Below are 21,718 nucleotides of genomic sequence, written 5' to 3'. Positions count from 1 at the left end.
GTAACCTATACCATAGCACAGATGTTAGCTCTAAGTCTGGAATGTTCCATCATATGAACTAAAATTCTGTACTAAGTCACATCTCATCTTCTCTCCATGTATTCAGCCCAAAACACTCATGATTGCATTCTATTTCAGGTAAGGGAGTTCATGCAAATTTTGTCCTCCTAGGATGAGCTTTTCTCACCCAGTGTAATGTCTTTAGTGCTTATCCATGGTGCAGCATATGTCAATATGTCTTCCCTTTAAAAACAGGAACACTAGCCCACTGGGCACACACACTGCATTGCTTGTGGATAGCACTCTGGATTTGTAATAAGTGCATTCTTGCTTTATAATCCTTGTAAATTATGATTATATTAAAAAGAGCATAAAGCTATCATTTGATGGCTTACAATACCACCTAGGGTTTCACAGCCAAAGATGGAATCAATACTTCATATTCACATCTCGTTTAATCTCTGAATTAAAGCTACATGATCCTGTACATTGTCAGTATCATTTGAAATAATGATAAAAAATTACAGATTTCTAAATGTTCCACATCCTTTTAAAAATATAATATCCCATGTTATTTGTTTCTTTGGTAACGTTTTCCTACTGAATGTGCACTGGTATCTCACTATGACACACTTCTACATTTCCTGTGTGGTTACTGACCCTGGATATCTTTTGAAGTGGCTGCTACACAATTTGATGCTTTTTCTGCAATCCATCAGAGCACTGTTAATGTTCAGATACTGAGGGAGTTGTTGCAAGAGAACAGCTGATGCTCAATACTTAAACTTAAGAATAGGTGTCACAGTGAATTATCAAAGAGTTAAGTGACAGGAAGACTCAATTCCAGATTTCTAAGTGAGTGAACATAATGACATTTGATTGTAGGAAATTTCACATGAAGATTGTTGAATAAGGACCTCTGAAAAAGAAATATGCTTTCTTCAAATGAGGGACAGTTTGCTGAAATGTTACTAGTAAGTCCGAAGAAATAAATGTGAAAGCAAAAGTCACAACATGAGAACAGGAAAATGTTTTCATGGCATGATCCATACTGCATTTGTGATATGAATAATTTAACATCAGAATTTGATGATTTATAAGTTCACAGGGAAAGCAAGCTAGTCTCATAGTCTTGAGATCATAGACTCGTATTCTGAAATTTTTGATGTTTCTAAAAATGTCTTGAGAAACAAATAGATGTTTGATAAAACATAATCTTATTGGGGAAAATAAAATTCATCTTTTTAAAAACTGGTAAAGTCATTTTATACATAATTCAGATGCTAATTAACTTAAGACATTTAAAAATTTGGCTAATGGTGATCTGCACATGTGCACTCTGTATCTGTCTTCAGGACAATCCACAGGAAAAAGCAAGGAAAATTATACTCAGACCTCCACTGACTTCATCCTCTTGGCTCTGTTCCCCTCATCAAGGGCTGGCCTGTCTTTTTATGCTCATTGTCACCATATTCCTAATGGTGCTGGCTGGGAACCTGGTCATGGTCTTGCTCATCCTCCTGAACACCCACCTCCACACTTCCATATATGCCCTGCTCAGTCCCCTCTCCCTCATGGACCTCATGTACATTTGCACCTTTGTCTGCAAGATGGTTTCTGGTTTTCTATTTGGAAACAAGTCCATCTCTTAAATTGGGTGTGAGATCCAGAGTTTGTTCTTTGTGACTTTAGCAGGTTCAGAGGGACTGATCCTGTTATCTATGGCCTATGACCGTTATGTGGCTATCTGCTTTTCTCTGCACTACCCTATAGTTGTGAACAGAACAGTGTGTGGTATTGATCCTTGGTTCTTAGGCAATGGGTGCTGTCAACTCCTGTGCTCACACAGTATACACCCTGCATATCCCTTATTGCAGGTCCAGGGCCATCAACCATTTCTTCTGCCATGTCCCTGCCATGCTGCTGCCTTGCAGGGACACCAGGGTCTATGAGTACACAGTATTTGTTAGCACGATCCTTTCTTGTGTTTCCTTTCTTGGGTATTGTGTGTTCCTATGGTTGGGTCCTTATCACTGTCTATGATATGCAATCCCAGGAGGGCAGGAAGAAGGTCTATTCCACCTGTAGCACCCACCTCACAGTGGAGACTTTCTACTATGCACCATCTGCCTATATTTATCTCCACCCAAAGTTCCTCCAATCTCCAACAGTGGACAAGGTCCTGGCTGTTTTCTACATCTTCCTCACCTCAATGCCCAACCCTGTGATTTACAGTCTGAAGAACAAAGAGGTGATGGGGGCTTTGGGGAGAATGACTCAGAGAATCTACTCTGTAAAAAAGTAGACAAATTTCTGCTCCAGTCCCCTGGACTCAAGTGCATGCCCACTGTATAATGTGCAATCAGTAAAAAGTTATTTTATACCTACAATAACTAACATTTGGAAAGTGAAAAAATGCTCATGTGTGGAAAAGTAGTCTTGTAAATGTGAATATTTTGTGGTCTATTTTCAACCAATTTTGAGTGTGTCTATTTTCTGGTAGTCTGTTTTCAATAAGAATTATATTTTAAATAAAAAGTAAATTGTCCAGATGGAGTTGCATGCTGGATAATTCTATGCTCTTATGTTCTTGATTCTTCTGGAAAAGTGTGTTAAACTGATTTTTCTGCTACAAAATCTGCAGTTCTCTTTCAGGGAGCTCTGGTTCTTACCGTGAGTGCTGCTTCCTGGTTTCAGTGCAGATCTGACAGTCAGCAGATCTTTCATCCTGCTGGTTTGGACTTTCTGCTTAACACCACTGGTACTAGGGCCTTCCCTGTGTGGATCCTTGGTATAGATTTGCATGACACATTGTCCTGGCTCTAGACCTCAGTTGGTCTTTTGGAGAAGATTACCATGAGGTCCAGGGCTATTCCCATGGAATTCAGTGTCTCAGCCGGATTTCCTGAACCTCTCATGTGTGGACAGATCTATTATACTTTTCTGCATTTGACATTTTGGGTGAACATTACAAAATAATCCTGTAAATTATATGTCCAATATTAAACATATTTCCTTGTGAAGTTGACAATAGCAAAATTGGTATTGAGAGTGAGGTCATTTCCATGATGTTGACTGGCCATGTGACTGAAGAGCCTTTAGAATTAGCCTGGAAAAATATTGAGAGACTTACCAAGGGGGCAGCCTCCACATCCTGTGAACAAAGTGAGGGACCCTGGTTGGAGCCTAGAGGATCAGAACACTGCTGGAAATGTTGCCAGCTAGGAAGGGCCTCAGGCAGCTTCTACAGAGCAGGGCTGTATGTTGTATGGTGTATGTTGTACTTTCTTAGGATCTCGGTGTTCATGTCTGTGTGTTTAGAGATATTGTCACAGAAAAATTTGAGCGCAATCTACTTTTGAAACAGTGGCATGGTTACTGCTAGGAGCTTTTGGCTGGATCTATGCTCAAAATTAAGAGTGAAGAGCAAGGATGGTGATTTGAACCATTTGGTCAGAGGGAAGCATCCAGTAGAACTATAGATTCTGTGAATGAAACAGAGGAAAAACCGATTGTGGAGAAGGAGCTGGACAGTGAAAAAAATGACCTGAGGCCTTTCACTGGATGAAAAAAATGTACCTAAATGCAGAAAATCCCTTGGGCGTTTCTTAGTGTGTAGTGTTGGCATGCCCTGTTTCTAAATGTTATTGGGAAGCAAGAACTTTGATTGTAATAGCTCTCTTACTGTGATTTTAATGTAGTTTTTAGATACATGTTTTGAATCACATGATTTAGTAAAACTATTCTGATTTGAACCTTGAATTTTGAGCACGTTTGATTATTTGTTTTTGGTGTGAAAATGAAAACAATGTGAAATGTCTGTGTATCAATTATACACACACACACACACACACACACATATATATATATATATATATATATATATATATAATTGTTTTATTAATGTAAATCTGAATAGATCAAGAGGAGTTAACTTTTCACCCATCTGCCACTGGAGACTGTGCTTTAAACAAAAGTCCCTGGTTATCAAGTCCACCTGGGGTGGATTATGCTATATCAAATTGCAATGGTCACTTATGACAGCAGCTGAATTGAATCAGCATAGATCTGGTGTGGATCCTACCTGAAGATCACTGTCAACAGTCAGGAAGCAGAACCTTTAGGGAAGATGGTACACTGTAGGTTTTCCTGAAGGAGATGGTCAGGCTGGTTTTCCTGATATGAACTCGGCTACAGTTAGCAGTGTCTGAGGGGTGAGGCTGCACACGACCTCTGCATCTCCTGTCTTACCACAGCTTGACCCTATGCTGGGCATACACCTCCATGGTATAATGATTGTCCTGCGGGATTTGGGTACTGTTTGGTCTGATTCTGTCCTATTCCCTGTTCCCCTTCTAGGGAACAGGTCTGTTTAGTCTGTGCCATTATAGATTGGAGTTAAGTTTTTTTTTTTTTTTTTTTTTTTACATTTTCACAGCAATGTTTGCAGCTAAGGTTTACTTTGAATCTTAGAAAAGACTTGAGCTTCAACTTTTGAAAAACGGTGAAATTTTTGAAACTTTGGGGAAGAAATGATTGTATTTTGGTTATATACAGGGTAGTTATGTGTAATTGTGAGCTTGCTATGTCTCTATTTTAATGTTAATTATACTTTAAGGAGATGCATTTGGTGAGAAGCTGACGAGAAGTGGACTCTGACCATTCATCCAGACATGTGAACTGCAGTGGACTAAGAAAGGCCTAGCAGGTTAGTGAGAGCACTACTGGGTGTGTGCTAGTGCATCAGGAGGTATCTACTTGGGAGATACATATGGGCCTTCAGCTGTTTTGCTCTGACACTGTTCCAGTGTCTGCTTTTACTTCTCCAGGGAAGCTCTGTATTCCAGCTGCAGTTACGCTTGGCAAATGCTGGTTGTCTGGATGTCATTGTTCATGCAGGACACTGTCAGTGGTCCCTTTGAACTGAGGACAGTTATGATCTTATGTTCCCATCATCAGCTCTCTCACCTCCCTTATGATCTGGTTTTATCCATGCTTTCTCCATTTCCTCACCTCCATGACATGAGCAATGTTTTTCTCCAATTCTTCGCTTTGCAATATAGCAGACACTGTCCCAGGCAAGGGATTTAACTCAGCTGCACAGTGCCTGCCTGGAAATTCAAGGCCTTGAGTTTTATTTATGGTTAAAAAAAAGATACTAGTTTAATATTAATTTGCCTACTCGGTATGTGTAAAAAAAGTGTAATATACCTAATATGAAATCAACATAAGAATAATGAAATAGGGTAAAAATAAATATTATACATGAGTATAATATTAATTTTATATAAATTTAATGCCAATATTAGTATAAAGTCACATCAAGAATGATATGTGAACAAATACATGATATATAACATTTAATTATAAATATAGTCAATTTAAAATTAATGAGATTTTTTCAAATATTGTACTGCTTACAATAAATTTTTTTCCCTTTTTAGGGAAGTGTATCAGAAATCAAACTCAGGATCTTGCACCTGTCAAACAGGTGCTGTGCTGAGCTGTATCCCCTACCCCTATATTATTTTGAATAAAAATAATTACTATGGTATTATAGAGTAACTAAGATACTATTTAAATTAACACTGTGTTTTAATGTGCCACTAAAGTTTTCAAGTTTCACAAGTGTATCCTATCACATCTCTATCAAGCCACACTGTTTTTACAGTGTTCAGGCAAGCAAGTAATAAGAAGATGGAGGAGGCAGAGCAGGAACTTAGGGATCATTTCTTCTTGGAAGACAACACACCAAATGCTCTTTCCATGGCACCCAGGACTTCCTTGTTGCACAAGCTATAGATAAAGGGATTCAGCATGGGAGTGAGGATGGTGTAGAAGACAGCCAGGATCTTGTCTTCGGCTGGGGAGTGGAAACTCCTGGGCCAAAAATAAGTGTAAATAAAGGGAGCATGGTACAAGGTCACCACAGTCAGTGTGTGGAGCAAGTGGTGAAGGTCTTTTTCCTTCCCTCTTTGGAGCGCATGTGGAAGACAGCAAAGAGGACACATCCATAGGAAGCAGCGATGCTGAGGAAAGGGAGGAGGAGGAACAGGCTGGTGCTCACAAAAACCATGTATTCATAGACCCAGGTGTTCATGAAGGCTAGGGGAAGCATGGTGGGGATACCTCAGCAGAAGTGATTGATGGCCCTGAACCTGCAGTAGGGGAGATGAAGGGCAGAGACTGTGCCAGGGAACTGATTGAGCCCAGTGTCCAAGATCCTATGGCCATCTTTGTGCACATCCATCTATTCATGAGGACAGGGTAATGCAGTGGGTGGCAGATGACCACAAATCTGTCATAAGCCATGGAAGCCAGGAGTAACCTTTCAGATCCTGCCATGGCCAGGAAGAAGAAACTCAGAGAAGAAGTTGAAGGCTGTGTTGGCTACAGTAGTAGTGACATTCATCAGATCCATGAGGGAGGAGAAGGTACATGGGCGTGTGAAGATGGGGATCCAAAAATATGAGGTGAATCATCACTGAGTTACCAGCCAAGGAGAGCAGCGACATACAGATCATAAGAAACATGAAGCTTTTTGGAAACAATCTCAGCAAAATGAAATGATCTGAAGTTTCATTCCAATTCCCCATGAAAAACTACTGCTTTAACTTCCTTGAACAAAATGTAAAAATCAAGTATGAAGTATCGATTAAATATTACAGAAGAACAAAAAGAACTTTAAGTTTCTATTGAATGGATTCCATTTATTTTCTTTAATAATACACATTTCAACACATTAATTCTCATGTGAAATAAGTATACATATTAAAATAGTCTCTGAAAATCACCTGAGTATTCATATGTATCTATGTGCTTTTAAGCATAAAAATCTATCTACTTGATTAGCAAAATTAAGATGACTAAAGCATTTCTTTTTTAGCTTTTTTTAAAGACCCAACAAAAATGTTAAAAACAATCGACACTAGTTAATACATTCAAAATTGCTCTCCTAATGTCTGGTCAACACACACTCATCATAGCAAATACGGTGACTGAGCTTTTAGTGAGACCTATCAGGCCACAGAAATGAAGAAGGCAGTGTAAAGAGAAAAGAAGTCAAGCTAGTCTTCATCAGATAAGTGGAACTTCTACACAGAAGAATAAAATGCTCCATCATAAAATTCGTAGTAATTTTTTAAAAGCAGCAAATCAGTTTGTCAGAGTGACAGGACACACAGTCAACATCCAAACATTTACCACATTCTTGTTCATGTACAGTAAACCTACCAAGGAGGAAATCAGGAAAGCAGTTTCACCCATGTTCTCTTCAGAAAAGTGAGGTACATAGAATTCCACTTAACCAAGTGAGTGAAGGACCTCTACCATTTTGATACTGAAAAAAGCTTTACAGAAGATGACAGCAAGTGGAAAGACTTCCCATTTCCATGGATCAGCATACCAAGACCAATATTGTTAAGATGGCCATTTTTCCAAAAATGATCTACAAATTCTATGAAACGTATTAAAGTATTAATAGTATTATGGACAGAGATAGAACAGAATCTCAAAATTCATATGGAACTAGAAAATACCCAGAATGGCTAAAGGATTTTTGATCAAAAATTCAATGCTAGAGGCATCACAACACCAGATTCCAAAGTGCACTGCAAGGCTGTAGCAGCAAAAACAACACAGCACTTCCACCTAAGCACCCACTAGGCCAGTGCAACTGAGGAGCAAATGCAAAACAACTCGTGCAATGGTAGCATTTTTTAGGATGAGGCAAGAGACATTTGTTAGAGAAAACATAGCTTCTTTAACAAATTGTCCCAGGAAAACTACAGATTTACATGTAGAAGATTGAATCCATATTCCCGTTTCTCACCTGCATTAAAATCAAAAGAATGATGACATGACTAAATACAAAACAAGAAGCTTTAAAATTGCTGCAAATTACACAGAGAAAATACTTGAAACTATTGGCTCCTTGGAAGACTTCCTGAATACCACTTCATTGTCAGAAACAATACTATTGACTGTCAACAAATAAAATGCATGTAAAGAGAAGGACTTTGCACACCAAGGCAGCAGTTTATGTGCTGTCTTTTCACAAAGACAATAATGGAAAGTGAAGGGATCTTTGCGGCTACCTTCTTACACATGGCTAATGTCTAGACTGTATGAAAAACACCATAAAATTAGTTTTCCAAAACAAATAACCCAGTCCATATATGCATAAAACAGTTGAACAGACAATTCTCAGAAGAAAGAACGCATGTGGACAGTAAGTACACGAACATTATTCAACTTCTGTAACAATTAAGAAACAGCAAAATCCAACTACACTGAGATTCTATCTCACCTCAGCCACATGGCTAACATTAAGGATACAAAAACCAGGAATGCTTGGAAGAATTTGTAGATAAAAAATCTTCCATGTCACTGGAAGGAATATCAATTAGTATAATTACTATAGAAATCAATGTGGAAATTCCTCAAAAATCTCAGAAATATAGGGGATGTTTGATACAGTTGTACATTCCTGGGTATGTTTCTGAATAACTGAAACCATCACACTGTAGTTGTGCATGTGTAACACATCTGTACTAGCATGGTTCCCAATAGCTGAATTCTATACACAGCATAGGTGTGCAGCCAACAGATGAAAAAATACAAAACAGTGAAATATTATTTGACCATAAAAAATGAAAGTTATTTTAGCATAAAAATGGATAAAACTGGAGAATATCATATTAAGTGTAATATACTTGATTCAACTTCTCAGTCTCAGAAGAAAATTGAACACTTTCCATGTATATCTGCTTCACTCTTAAAGAAATGCTCATATCACATTGTCAGGACATTGATTTGGGAAGCATCTTGGATTATCCATGTTCCCATATCTAAAAGCAGCAGCTAACAGTTTACAAATAGACACTTCCAGTAATGTAAATCAACTGCTGCTTCACATAACTTGACATTCATGAGTCCTGTCAAAAGAGAGGACTTATCCTCTGTAGAGACAGGAAGAGATTCCAAGGGAAGAGGGTGGAGGCATTAGAGTAAGAGAGGAGATAAGCAGTATCACAATGTGATGTGTCTGTGTGTCAACCCCCAGCTGAGTGCAATTGCCGTGTCATAAACATTCTGATAAACATTACACAAAAGGAGCGATACTAAACCTGAACAGTTAGTTCAGAGAGCTGACAGCACCCAGAACCTGTACTGAGTAAAGAAACCAAATATCCACCCTAGAAATAACCTTCTATGACAGCCCAAATTCACAAGCTGTGGTCAGATGGTGAAAAAATTAGTCTTAAATTTATGTTCTCCTCTATTCTTAGAGAACACCAGAGAGTTGGTGGGGGAAGAAATTCCTTTATTCTGTGTTTCACTCAGGTATAAATGTGGAGGAAGAAAGTTCTCTGGGGAAAAAACTGAAAATGCTGCATTTTCAATAATAATCACTGAACACAAGGAATACTTATGTATTTCATATGAGAGTTGTTTTCACTGTTCTTTAGATTTTCTACTGTTTGTATTTAAGAACATTTTTCTAATATTTACATTTAAGCTATGAGTATACAGATGGTTTATGGCAATTATGCCAACTGTTTCTTTTTATACTGAAAACTTTAATTCCATTGGCAACAGGATATTGTAGACACATACACGTTGTTGCATACTGGAGATCCAAAGCAATGAACATATGGAAATTTTGTCTGAGTTTCAGCTATTTGTGTCCCCACAACTTAATAGGAGAACTGCAGACAGGGATTAGCTGGGCAGTTTTCTACTTATAGGATGTCCTCAGTACATGGAATTCCTTTGTCTATTTTGTAACTTAAATAGGAAGCTCTAGACCCTGAGAAATCTGGTGTCTTGTGTACAGACAGGAGGAGCACACTGCAGTGTTCCAGGAGGCTCAAGAGATCTCTCTTTACATGTTAAATTACTGAGAGTGTCCAGTTTGTTTTGGAAGGCTGTACAGTGTGAGCAGAAAAGGTTGCTATTGTGGTAAAACTGCCTCTCCAAAATGTCTCCCTTAGCTACACCTAACATAAATCTCTCCTGTTCACTAACATCATTTAGACTCACCTGGTGAGAACTCTCCAAGTTTGTGCTTTGAGAGGAGAAATCATTCTGTCGTGGCACCATTTTCTGCTGACTGTCCCTTCTGTGCTGTAAACATTGCCCTATGGAGTGGTGCTGCCGGGCAGTGTGGCTGGACTATGTCCCTTGTCAACAGATACCCCATCAAGTGAAAACTGTTCCCTACATCAAAATGCTTCCCTTATCTGCCAAAGCACTGAAAATGCCACCAAGTACAAGGTGTGACAGTTCCTCACCAATCCTCACTGAGCCTCTGATGACTCTAAGCCCAAATTGGAAAACAGCTTCACTTGCCCTCTTTTCTGGCACAGCTGGCTGCACCCTGATCAATTAAAATTTCATTCTTCACTATTTTCTTGTTCAAGCAAAAGCAGAGTAAGACATGTCACAGTTGGTTCCCTCAGGCTCTGTATTTTATATGCTGAAGGTTATCTCATCAACCATTTGATATCCCAATTTTTCTTCTAATTGATCCCTAAAGTCCACCTGAGGACCAAACCTCATCTCATTGGTCTTCGATAATTTGGAGATAAGCCGGGTCAGAGTTTGGAGCCACCATATACCCAACACAATCAGCCATGCCAAATTCAGTAGATTTCCAGAATTAGACCAAGAAGGAATGTTCTCGAATACTGGTAAAAGAGATCAAAGGACCAAAGAGATGATACATGATGTTTATTGAAAACCTCACATTTTGTAGTGGACCTAAGCATTAAAGAGTTTGGGAAATACTTCTGAGTACTCAGCTAAATAAAGGAAAACCTGATATTAGAAAGTTTTCTCTCTTCTCCCTGGTCAGTTTCTGGAGAAATTTATTGGCAAATGAGACTAAATTTAACTCTATTTTGACAAAATGACTTTGACTATTTGTGAAAGGGTATTCAGTTAACCCATGAAAATGGTATTCTAATCAATAGTTCTATGGTGCTGAAGAGTTGAGATTTTGTCATAAAATGAGTAGTCTTAAAAAGAAGTGTCTAACTCATTAAATTCAGCAATGAGTAAGAATCTGCCATGGTAAATTAGTGAAAATGTTACTTTGTGGTCTAATTTTTAAAGCTGAGCCAATCTAACAGTTGCTGTAGGAGCCAAAGAGGAGAATGTACAAGAAAGTTCTGGGTATTGTCTGTTGCAGCACTGGTGTTGAGTGAATATTAGAATCAATCAATGTTTATCCCAATAATCACTGGATAATCAGAGATGTTGGTCATGAAGTTATTTCTCATACTTACTTCTGCATTATTTTATGAGTTACTTTTTCATCACTGAGAAACAAAATTAACACTCAAATCTTAAAGGGGGAGAAGTTCATTTCGCTCATAGCTTCAGTGAAATTGGTGCTAGGTTGACGGGATCCACGGCAGAAAGACACATTTCAAAGGCATGGCAGAAAAGAGCTGCTCTAACAATGTAACCAGAAGTCCGGAGGAGAGAAGGGAGAAGCTGGGGGTGGACACACCCTTCCACCTCACTGCCCAGTAAGTCGCCTCCCAGCGCGGTCCCACCTCTTAAGAGCACGTTCATCCACGAACACATGAGTGGATTAATCTGTTGATGCCCCCAAAAGCCTCACCTCTGAATATGAGACTTGGGGGAAACTATTTTTTTTTTTAATCTAAGCAATGACAATTGTTGTATTTTATAGAGGAAGAGAGGTGAAAATATTCTTTGATCTGAGTATACAAAATAAATAGTAACAATGCATATAATAGAAACATGATGAAGTTCTACTCTTGACAAATAAGTTTTATAGCATTAGTTTCAGAAATGAATAATTTATAATGAAATAGAGGTAGTTTTACTTTTCCCTGCATTTTCATTGTAACAATTACATGTATCTACTGAAAGAATGAAATTTATTATGATTGTTACACACAAGCAAACCATGTTCTCTGATCACATATCCATCCTATTACTCTCTTTCCCTTGCTCACCCTAATCCTTTACCTTCATGTTACTGAGAAATCACTGGAACTGGCTTTTGCAAAATGTTTTAAAAGGATTAGAGATGTTAGTTATGGGGCTAAGAAAGCTTTAAATAGAGATTGATGGGAGATGTTGGTGGGAGCCCATGGGACTAACATTCTAGTAAGAATGCGTAGATTAAGGTTAGGATCATGGTATTCAGGCTGTGAATGAGGACTCTAGTGGTTACCGGAATAGAAGCAAAACATGTTACATTTTTGGCAAAATCTTGGCTACATTGTCTCCATGTCCCAGTACTTTGTGTGAGCTGAAAATAAAGGTGGAAGAGTGAATGATTCACAGAGAAAATTTCAAGGCAGCCTAATGTTCAGGCTACTGAGTGGATACTATTGGGTACTTTCAGTCAAATTTGCATTAATAATCAGGACTGAAAAGCAAGCCAAGGTTATCTGCCCATCAACCTATCGTTCTGCCCACAGGAAGCTGTGGAAGGAGGGTTGCACATTCCAGCACAGGCTAAGAAAGTGAGCAATACACGGTTTTAAAAATAAAACTAAGTAAGTAAAAAAGGCTAGAGATGCAGTTGAATGTGAAGGTCTTGGATTTAATACTTAGCAATAATAGCATTAATGATAATAATAATAATAGTAATAATAAAACATAACAGATTTAACAATTTTGATACTTGAATTGAAAATTACTGGCAAATTTGGAGTCAAAATTGCATAGTTTATAAACAGATTGGTGTGACTGTAAAGAGTGCAAGACTGCTTTAGAAAAATATAGAAATACTAAAAATAAGAACAAAAGCATCTAAGAAAATAACCAAGCCCCACCAATGTAGCCTTTGGAGGTTGCTTTGTGTGTCAGAGGAGAATCTGGAATGTACTCTTCAGCAGTGAGGGAGAGGTTGTAATTTGGCCAAACTTAGAGTTAACTGGTGTGCTTTTTTTCTAATGACATGGGCATGGACTTTGGGGAGCTGTGTGTATGTGGAATGCTATGGATTCCCAAAAGCCTCCCAAAGACATTCTGAGTTCCGAGTAGGGCTAATGGAGCATGAGTGGGTGATGGGGGAGCCCCTTGTCACCATGTTGATCAATCAATGATGTGATAACTAACTGCGGTGTTGGATGGTGGGGCCTGTTTAGAGGAGTGGTTGGTGGGGATGAGACCTGGAGCTGTACATTCTCATCCCCAGTTCCACTCTGCTACCTGTGGTTCCTGGCTGTCATGCACTGTGCAGGTTTCATCCAAGGCACCATCTTTGTCTTGGTTCCAGCCCAATACAGGGCCTGAAATTTTAAAATCACAAGGCAAAATAAATATCTCCTCCTGTAAGTTGTGATTGTAAGTTATTTTTTCCTAGCAATGAGAAAGTGTCTAATATACTTGATAACAGCCATTCTAAACAGAGTGTGAATATTAATATTATAATAATATTAATTTCCCTTCTCTGAAAACTAAAGATGATGCATATCTTCTTTCTGAAGTGTCTGATTCGCTTATTTTTCCATTTTTAACTGGATTACTCATTCTTTTCTTTCAGGCTTTTTGAGTTCTTTTAGAACCCTTTTCACCCTTGGTCAGATGAATGGAAGACAGAACTCTCCACCGTAAGGTGACCCTTCACTCTCTGGCTTATTTCCTTTGCCATGCTGAAGCTGTCTAACATGATGCATTCACATTGTTCAGTTCTTTCTACTATTTTGTGAGCTATTAAAGTCCTTTTCAAGAAATTATTGCTTATACAAATACTTTAAAACTTTTCCCTGTATTTGTTTCAAAGTGTTGGGTCAGAAACTGATAATTTTAATCTGTTTTGTCTTGATTTTTTTCCAGGTTAAAGTAATTCAATTCATTACCATTTTGTGCAGATGCACGTCTGGCTTTACCAGTACCATTTGATAAAGATTGCTTTATGTAATTTCAGCTTAAGCTTCTTTGTTGATAATCTGATGTCTGGACATATGGTTTATCCTGTCCTCACTTCTAGTCTATTGATCTAAGCATCTACTGTTATGCAAACATCAGGTTGTTTTATTACACAGGTTCCATAGGGTAATGAAATGCTTGGCTCTTCAACATAATCTGTGTTCCTATGTGAGTTTCAATAATTTTTTTCTAGTCTGTGAACAAAAATTTGGCATTTTGATGAAAATTATATTGAATCTTTAGAACATATGCACAGAGTAAGTTACAATGTTTTCTAACTTTAAAATTATACACAAGGTTTTGAAGTATGAGAATAAAAACAAAGTATAGAAGCACAGTGATAACTTTACACCACAATGTTAAAATCACTGTGCCAATATCAATATAAATCCTACATCAACAGTAATGAAGATATAATCATATACACTGCAAGTAGTAATGCATGTATACTAATGTAAAATTTGTTTTTCCTATGTTTCAAGACAACTATATGCATAACCATGATCATATCATATAGTAATTAACTTATTTAGGTTAATGATAAATTTTGAAGTGTTGCTAAAGTTTTCAAGTTTCATAGGTGCATCCTATCACATTTTATTAGGCCACACTGTTCCATAGTGTTCAGCTAAGCCACGGAAGAGAAGATCACAGAGACAGAACAGAGATTTGAGGCTCATTTCTTCTTGAAAGAGAACACGACAAACACTCTTTCCATGGCTCCCAGGACTTCCCTGTTGCGCAGACTGTAGATGAAAGGATTCAGCATTGGAGTGAGAATGGTGTAGAAAACAGCCAGGATCTTGTCTTCTGTTGGGGAGCGGAGACTCCTGGGCCGAAGGTAAGTGTAGACAAAGGGAGCATAGTACAAGGTCACCACTGTCAGGTGTGTGGAGCAGGTGGTGAAGGCTTTTTTCCTTCCCTCTTTGGAGCGCATGTGGAAGACTGCAAAGAGGACCCGTCCATATGAAGCGGTGATGCCAAGGAAAGGGAGGAGGAGGAACAAGCTGGTGCTCACAAAAACCATGTACTCATAGACCCAGGTGTCCACGCAGGCCAGGGGCAGCATGGCAGGGACGTCACAGAAGAAATGATTGATGGCCCTGGACCTGCAATAGGGGAGATGAAGGGCATAGACTGTGTGCGCCAGGGAGTTGATGGAGCCCAGCATCCAGGATCCTATGACCATCTTCGCACACATCCATCTGTTCATGCGGACAGGGTAATGCAGTGGGTGGCAGATGGCTACGAATCTGTCATAAGCCATGGAAGCCAGGAGTAACCCTTCAGATCCTGCCATGGTCAGGAAGAAGAAACTCTGTACCCCACACCCCAACAAGGAGATGTGTTTCTGGCCAGAGAAGAAGTTTAAGGCCATGTTGGGGACAGTAGTAGTTACATCCATCAGGTCCATGAGGGAGAGCTGGCTGAGGAGAAGGTACATGGGCGTGTGTAGCCGGACGTCCACACGGATGAGGTGAATCATGGCCGTATTACCCATGGAAGCCAGGCAGAATATGAAGATGATCACCACCAAGGCAATTCGACCAGCTTGATTTGGGGGAAACAGCCCCAACAAAATAAAATCATCTGAAGTTTGGTTCCATTTATCCATGAAAATACTTTGCTATAAATTCCTGGAAAGATAAAATAAAAAGCACAACAACTAAGCATAAATATGACATGTAATATGAGAAGACAATAAACAAAAGTAGATTTTATTAATGCTTGAGTAGAATAAATTGCTTTTCTTCCAACAGTGCACCATTTGTGAATTTAACCTTAATATCAGAACTAAAGGTTTGCTCTCTGTTTCTGATAATCATGTCAGTAAGAAAATTGAAAAAGTCTAGCACCATGCATAGGAAACATCAGGAAGAGTCCTGAGGCATCCCTTCCTTCCTGGGTAGCTGCTGGCTAACCTGGTACCCAGGATCACTGCTAAGCCACAGGCACTGAGCAAGACAGGGATCCCTGATTGCTTCAATCTAGCATGGATAATTTCAAGAGCAGCACAAGTGTGTGACATGGATTCTTGTGCCCAGAAACTCCAAAGTATATGCTATCCTGCTCTCCTTTACTTTTTAAAATTCCTTGTGCTTCTGCCCCACCTACACTAGCAGAACTTGATACATCTTGATCCTTTTCTCAATTTTTTGCCTATCCTGTTCTTTAAAGATATTTTTGCTTTTCCTAAAATATATTGACCACCAAGTTCTCTGTTCTCGAACTTTACAATTTTCTACATCCTATAGGATTTGTCCTACTTTTAGCATATTGTTTCAATAGGTTGGCATTCTTGGGGAGGTTTTCATTTTAAAACCCTAAAGCCTCAAATTTATTTGAATAGATTTTCATGCACATTTTTCCTTTTTCTATGTAAAAAATTTGCAGCTGATGAGGATGATAGATTTCGTATTTTTTATTTTTTTCACAGTCCAAAACATAACTATTTCCAAAATCATAACTATGATGATGGTGTAAATAGAACATGGATATGGAGATTAAAATAAAACAGACATTTTTCCTATCTCTCCACTGTCTATAGGAATTTTAGCCTTCCACAACATGTGTTTACTGTTCTTTCCATAACTTCATTTACTAACATCCCTCCACCATATAAATTCTGGATATTTTACCTTTGAAATATTCTTATTAAAGTGTTAAGAATAATAATCCTTATGGCTAGAATAATTTTCTGAGTTATAAGTAGGGCTGTGGACAGATTTGAGCCTGTGTGTTGGCTTCAAATTTCTAGTATTTCTAGTAATTGTTGAATGAATGCATTCAATTCTATGTCCTGATCTCCAAAAATTGTGCCTGATTCTCTATTTTTCCCGGGTCTCCACCTGTGGAAATGGGAGAGAGCACAGTGTCTGCCCTGCTGATCACTGGGTCTTCTTGCGGTGGGGGCAGGATGCACATGGTAAGCATAGCAAAGCCTTTCAGCTCCAAAGGGGAGGGCGAACAGTCACAGTGTTCACTGATAATTCTGCAATTTATATTTAATGAAGTAGAAAAAATATAATTAATAGTTTGGAGTGAAGTAATACAAAGAAGAAATAAATACCTTTATCTTCCTGGATAATATTTCTGTTAATGCCTCGGTTTTCCTTGGGAGTTTTTGTCTGTCACTTAACTTCTGGTGGTTTCTCTTTTCCTCTTTCCACCAATGCAAAGCTGTGGATTCTTTCTCTCTCTCCCAGCATGCATAAACTATATCCACCTGTGTTTGGCTTCTTCCCTGACCTCACCTCAATCTGAGATTTCATGCAGGATGGACATGGCTCTGGTTACCAGAGGAAATACTGATGCCACATCTTGCCCAAGACATCACTTTAGGGAAGAGCTGGGCATTCACGGTTATTCAACAGGAAAGGACGGCAAGGACACTTTGTCCCAGTGGCACACCTGGAGTAACTGAGGCCAGCTGTTACTTCATGGATCTCTGTTAGTCATGAACACACATGAAAGAGAGTGGCTGTAGGAAATTGGAATGCATTTTTATTGCTGGTTAGTAGAAAAAGTGGCACTACTGAAAAGCACGTGGTCAGAGAGCTGATGTGCACACAGTACCAGTGGACGTGAACGCTAGGGGGGATCACCAGCCTCTTCTGCTTCTTACAGCACTTTAGGGGTAAATCTCATGACCTGAGGGAAAAGGTAAAACGCAGGCCCACGTGACGACAGGCACATTCCTTCTAATTATACTCACTGCTTCTGTTTCTTTGCAGTGCTACTAGATATTGATGCACTGCATGACTAAAATGCACACGTGTATGTGGTGGGTTGATAAAACTTAGTGGGTAATTCAGAAGATACAAGGAAGATACAGTGAAATCCAAATTCAGAAACGCACAGCGTGATGTCACGTGGTCATTAGTACCAGACAGAAACTGAGTGTAAAGGGGCCAAGAGACACTGCTGGGGGAGAAAGGAAGAGGGCAGCCAAGGAGAAGCCTTTTCTGTGCACTAGGACAGCGGGAATAAGGAGTGTGAGTTTACAAAGGGCAGAGGTGCTCTGTGTGGAGGGAAGTGAAGCCTTGGAATTTGCTCTTGGCAGGGTGAGAAGCCATGGTCCTAGTTGTGACTCTGGATCTCACATGGGCTGCTGTGGGTGTGGGAGAGCTGAGAGGAGTGGTGCATGGAGCAGAGCCCTCCCCAGAAAATAAGAGCCGCTGGAGTTTGCACTGGCTTTAAAAAAAAAAAGACTGTGCACCCTGGAACCCCTAAAGTCCAAGACCTGGGAGCCGCAGCACAGCTGGCTTCCCATGAGGCATAGTACAGCATCCTGTGAATAATTCTCTCTGTTCTCCCTTGTACAGTAAGCACTGCATGCTGAGTTCATAACAAATCTACGGATGAGACAAACAAATGTGAGGCTCAGAAAAACTTAGTGTGATAGTCCAACCTAACAAGTCTGGCCATCTAGGTTCCAGAAATCCAACCTTAGTGTAATTGCTTAAAATTGTAGGATTTAAGAGACACTTGGGATAATTTCTAAGTTTTCTTCTTGGATAAAAATTTAAATTCCCATGGTAAAATATTTCAGCTGTTTTTTTCAAGAAGTGCATTTGCAATATAAACATAAACACAGAGACTTTTAAGTTAACGAACTGCATGGGACCCTCATCTTGAAGATGACTGTTTGCACTGACAGTTTATACCACACAAGCTAGAATCTAAGTTTTCATAAAACTGGATTGATAGCAGTCACTATAGCTCTTTCATTTTCTATTTGGGAATGGTCACTCTGTCTGACAATGTAGGTAATAAATCACTGACTGCAAGATCCTCTGAATTTGGGCTGGAGGCATTCAGTGTCTGGGATGCTGGAGTGACAGCTGAGGGTCTGATTCCATCGATGCCCAGCACATTTCTTCTTTATGTGTGGGACGTTGTTTAATGCACCAGGAATACACAAAGCATAACTGTCTTGCTTATATTATAATTTGAGAATATTGCTTCTGTGACTAAAATCCAATTAAGATTAATGTCTCTTTTGACTTTCTTAGAACACATTGTTGAAACTTACAGATTTTATAAATAACCCTCACCTGGAAGAATCTGATCACATAAGTGTAGCAAGTGCAGGGTATGGAATGTAGTTTGTCTAAGTTACTATTAATCCATAGACACCTTTAAAAAGTACTATGATAATGATCCATGATCAATATGAAATTGTTCAAGCTTCACTGATTTCAATTCAAAGGACAGCACAGATTGGACCTTCAGTAAGGTCAGTTGTCTTTGTCCATTCCACATTGACAGATTAGATATTACCAGGTCTCATAGAAACCCACCATCTTAACCAAAGAGAAAAACCTGCAGAGCACACACTGCAGCCTTCTAAAAGTTTCCTGTAATTCCTGGTACATTCTAAATTTATGTTTAGTTTTTCAATTTGTTGTGAGATTCTTTATTCTCTGTGCAGCAGAAAGGACTCCCTTACAAGGAGAAAACTGTGTCTCCAAGAAACACTGTTAACTAAAGTGGCCCAAAGCCCTCAGGTCAGTAACAGCATCTGGACTCACCTGGTATGAAATTCTCCAGTAAGTGCTTTGAGAGAGGGAGGAGATTTGTAAGATCTCTGTGCCTTGCTCACAGTCTCTTGAAGTTCTTTACAATTGTACAGCACAGAACTGCACCCCTGTATTTGGCCAAGCTGTGCAAGAAGATTGTGCCTTGTGTCAGCTCACCTTGCACCAAAATTCATCTCTGCCGCCTGGAGAAGCACGTTTTACCTATGGGTCACTAGAAGGAACTTCTCAAGTACCAGCTGGGGTACCTGCTCCTCCCTGACCCTGTCTGTCAGAACTCTCCTAGCGATGAAACCAAAAGGCAACCTTACCCTCCCTGGGGATTACCGCACACAGATGTCTTAATTAAAGCATCTTTCACTGTCATATGGTTCAAGGGAAAAGTGAGTAAGACTTTTCACACTACATTCCCTCATTGATGCAAATCAAAAGAAGTTGGTGTATTTTATATGCTCAATCTTATGTCATCAAGCCTTAGATATCCTTCCTTTTTCTCTAATTTGATCCCCAATGCACAGATCCAAAGGGACCAAATCTTGGTCACTTCATTTGACTTCACTAATTTGGACATAGTACAATTCTAGTTTAGAGAAAATCAACCAATCAACCAAAATAATTCTTCATTTACCAGTTAACCAGAATTAGCCTAAGTAGGGATTCTTTTAATTTTACAAGACAAGAGTCTATCAGTGTTACTAGGTAATTTTTAGAAATCTCAATTGTTAAATTAAAAACCTAAGGACTAGTGAAACTTGGATATTACTTATGCATGTTCCATGAATTACATCATAATGAGTATAAGGACAACTTCTCTATTGTTTACCAAATTTCCAAGGAAAATTATTGGGGGGCTGTGTTTAACATACATACATTACAGGACAACAAACTCTTCATACACTTTTTCAATTGACCTCTCCCAAGTTATTCAGTTAGCAATTCTACTGAAGGTCACAGTTTACTGAAATGAGTTCTTTCAAGGAGAAGATTCTAGCCTGCCAGATACACCTCTGATATCCCCATCAATCTGAAATTTTACTAAGATATTATTTGGTTACCAAGTTTTATAAATTCACAAATTTGAGAGATACTTTACAGGAGCAGTTATGCCAAATGTTTACAACATGTCAGTTGGAATTACTGAATTTGCTAACCATAAGATCTCTAATGCTCCCCTTGATGCACAGACTGGTAAGTCACAGAAGTGTCATTTTGGGGTTATTTTGGATGCTTACTTGTGACTTGTAGTCTTTTGTCATAGGAAGAAGTGACAGAATATTAAATTTTATTCAATGCAGCTAAGTTATCATTGGTAGATGATACAGTAAAAATTAACAAATCAACTCTTGCTTTAAAGCTCTTAACATGCTATAGACACACACATTTTTCATTATTTGCTTTTTACAGTACCTTCTGTTTTCCCCCTGGCAGAGGATCAAATCTCCCTAATCTCCCTGCAAAATGCCAACTCCACTCAGTGCCAACCTCATTTCATCACCCCTCCCCTGTGGGATGTACACTGAGCCTGCAGCAAGACTCTGGACGCTTCCATGGTGTCAAACTGAAAAGGTAGGAGCACAGCTCTGCAAAAGGCAACACTGATACTGAACATTGAAGGAGGAGCATTTGTAGGGGATCAGACAGCCACCCAAATTGTTCAGTACTATGTCATTTAATTATTCTAGAAAAATTACAAAGCAAGTTGTATTATTACTGTATTATTACTGTGCACAGTTTAGAGAAGAGACATGAAATATATCTATAAAAATTATTCAAAAACATGAAACAGGTAAGGAATGAAAACAAGAGAAAAAAAACAAGACCATACAACAAAAATAATTCAACCTTTCAAAATTGAGATTGGTTTATAGCCTATCAAACCTTTGAAATCTAGTTTAGAATACTATAAAAATTCACAAGGTATAGATCCTCAAAGTATAATAAACTAGGATTTGCAGGATTTCTGATATTTACCAAAGTTGGAGAATCACAAACTTAAGGGTCTTAAACACCAACACTTCGCCCGTCTTCCTCATGCAGGTTACATACAGATACATTACTCAAAGCATTTACTTTGCAGGAATTCATATAAAATATACATGTTAGTAGATAAAAAGGCTATGTCTACAATGAAATATAATGCAAGAAAATATTTGTATATATTGAGCATAGTCATCACCATTCTGAGATGCTCAATAAATAAAACATGTTTTTATAACTATCAAACAATCTAAAAAGACATATATTTTCTTTCTTAAAAT

The 21,718-nt window shown here is 38.7% G+C and overlaps 1 protein-coding gene and 2 pseudogenes across 1 annotated transcript; 1 reads left to right on the top strand and 2 right to left on the bottom strand.

The window, feature by feature from the left end:
* Nucleotides 1-1,330: 1,330 nt before the first annotated feature.
* On the top strand, nt 1,331-2,305 carry LOC100732799 (olfactory receptor 2L5-like; annotated as a pseudogene).
* A 3,421-nt stretch (nt 2,306-5,726) lies between these two features.
* LOC100733086 (olfactory receptor 2L13-like) lies at nt 5,727-6,515 on the bottom strand (annotated as a pseudogene).
* An 8,081-nt stretch (nt 6,516-14,596) lies between these two features.
* LOC100725888 (olfactory receptor 2L13-like) lies at nt 14,597-15,535 on the bottom strand. The gene has a single exon (XM_003479720.1). It carries the CDS (start codon nt 15,533-15,535, stop codon nt 14,597-14,599), a length of 939 nt encoding a protein of 312 aa, XP_003479768.1.
* Between the last annotated feature and the right edge of the window lie 6,183 nt (nt 15,536-21,718).

The sequence above is a fragment of the Cavia porcellus genome, unplaced genomic scaffold (genome assembly GCF_034190915.1).
Source record: "Cavia porcellus strain 051 isolate PalLab524CR breed Dunkin Hartley unplaced genomic scaffold, mCavPor4.1 scaffold_2, whole genome shotgun sequence".
NCBI classification, from domain to species: Eukaryota; Metazoa; Chordata; class Mammalia; order Rodentia; family Caviidae; genus Cavia; species Cavia porcellus.
This window is presented reverse-complemented; position numbering and strand designations above follow the sequence as displayed.

What these genes read in the sequence shown, in the direction of transcription:
- LOC100725888 (XM_003479720.1), bottom strand. Translation starts at nt 15,535, where the DNA reads ATGGATAAATGGAACCAAACTTCAGATGATTTTATTTTGTTGGGGCTG.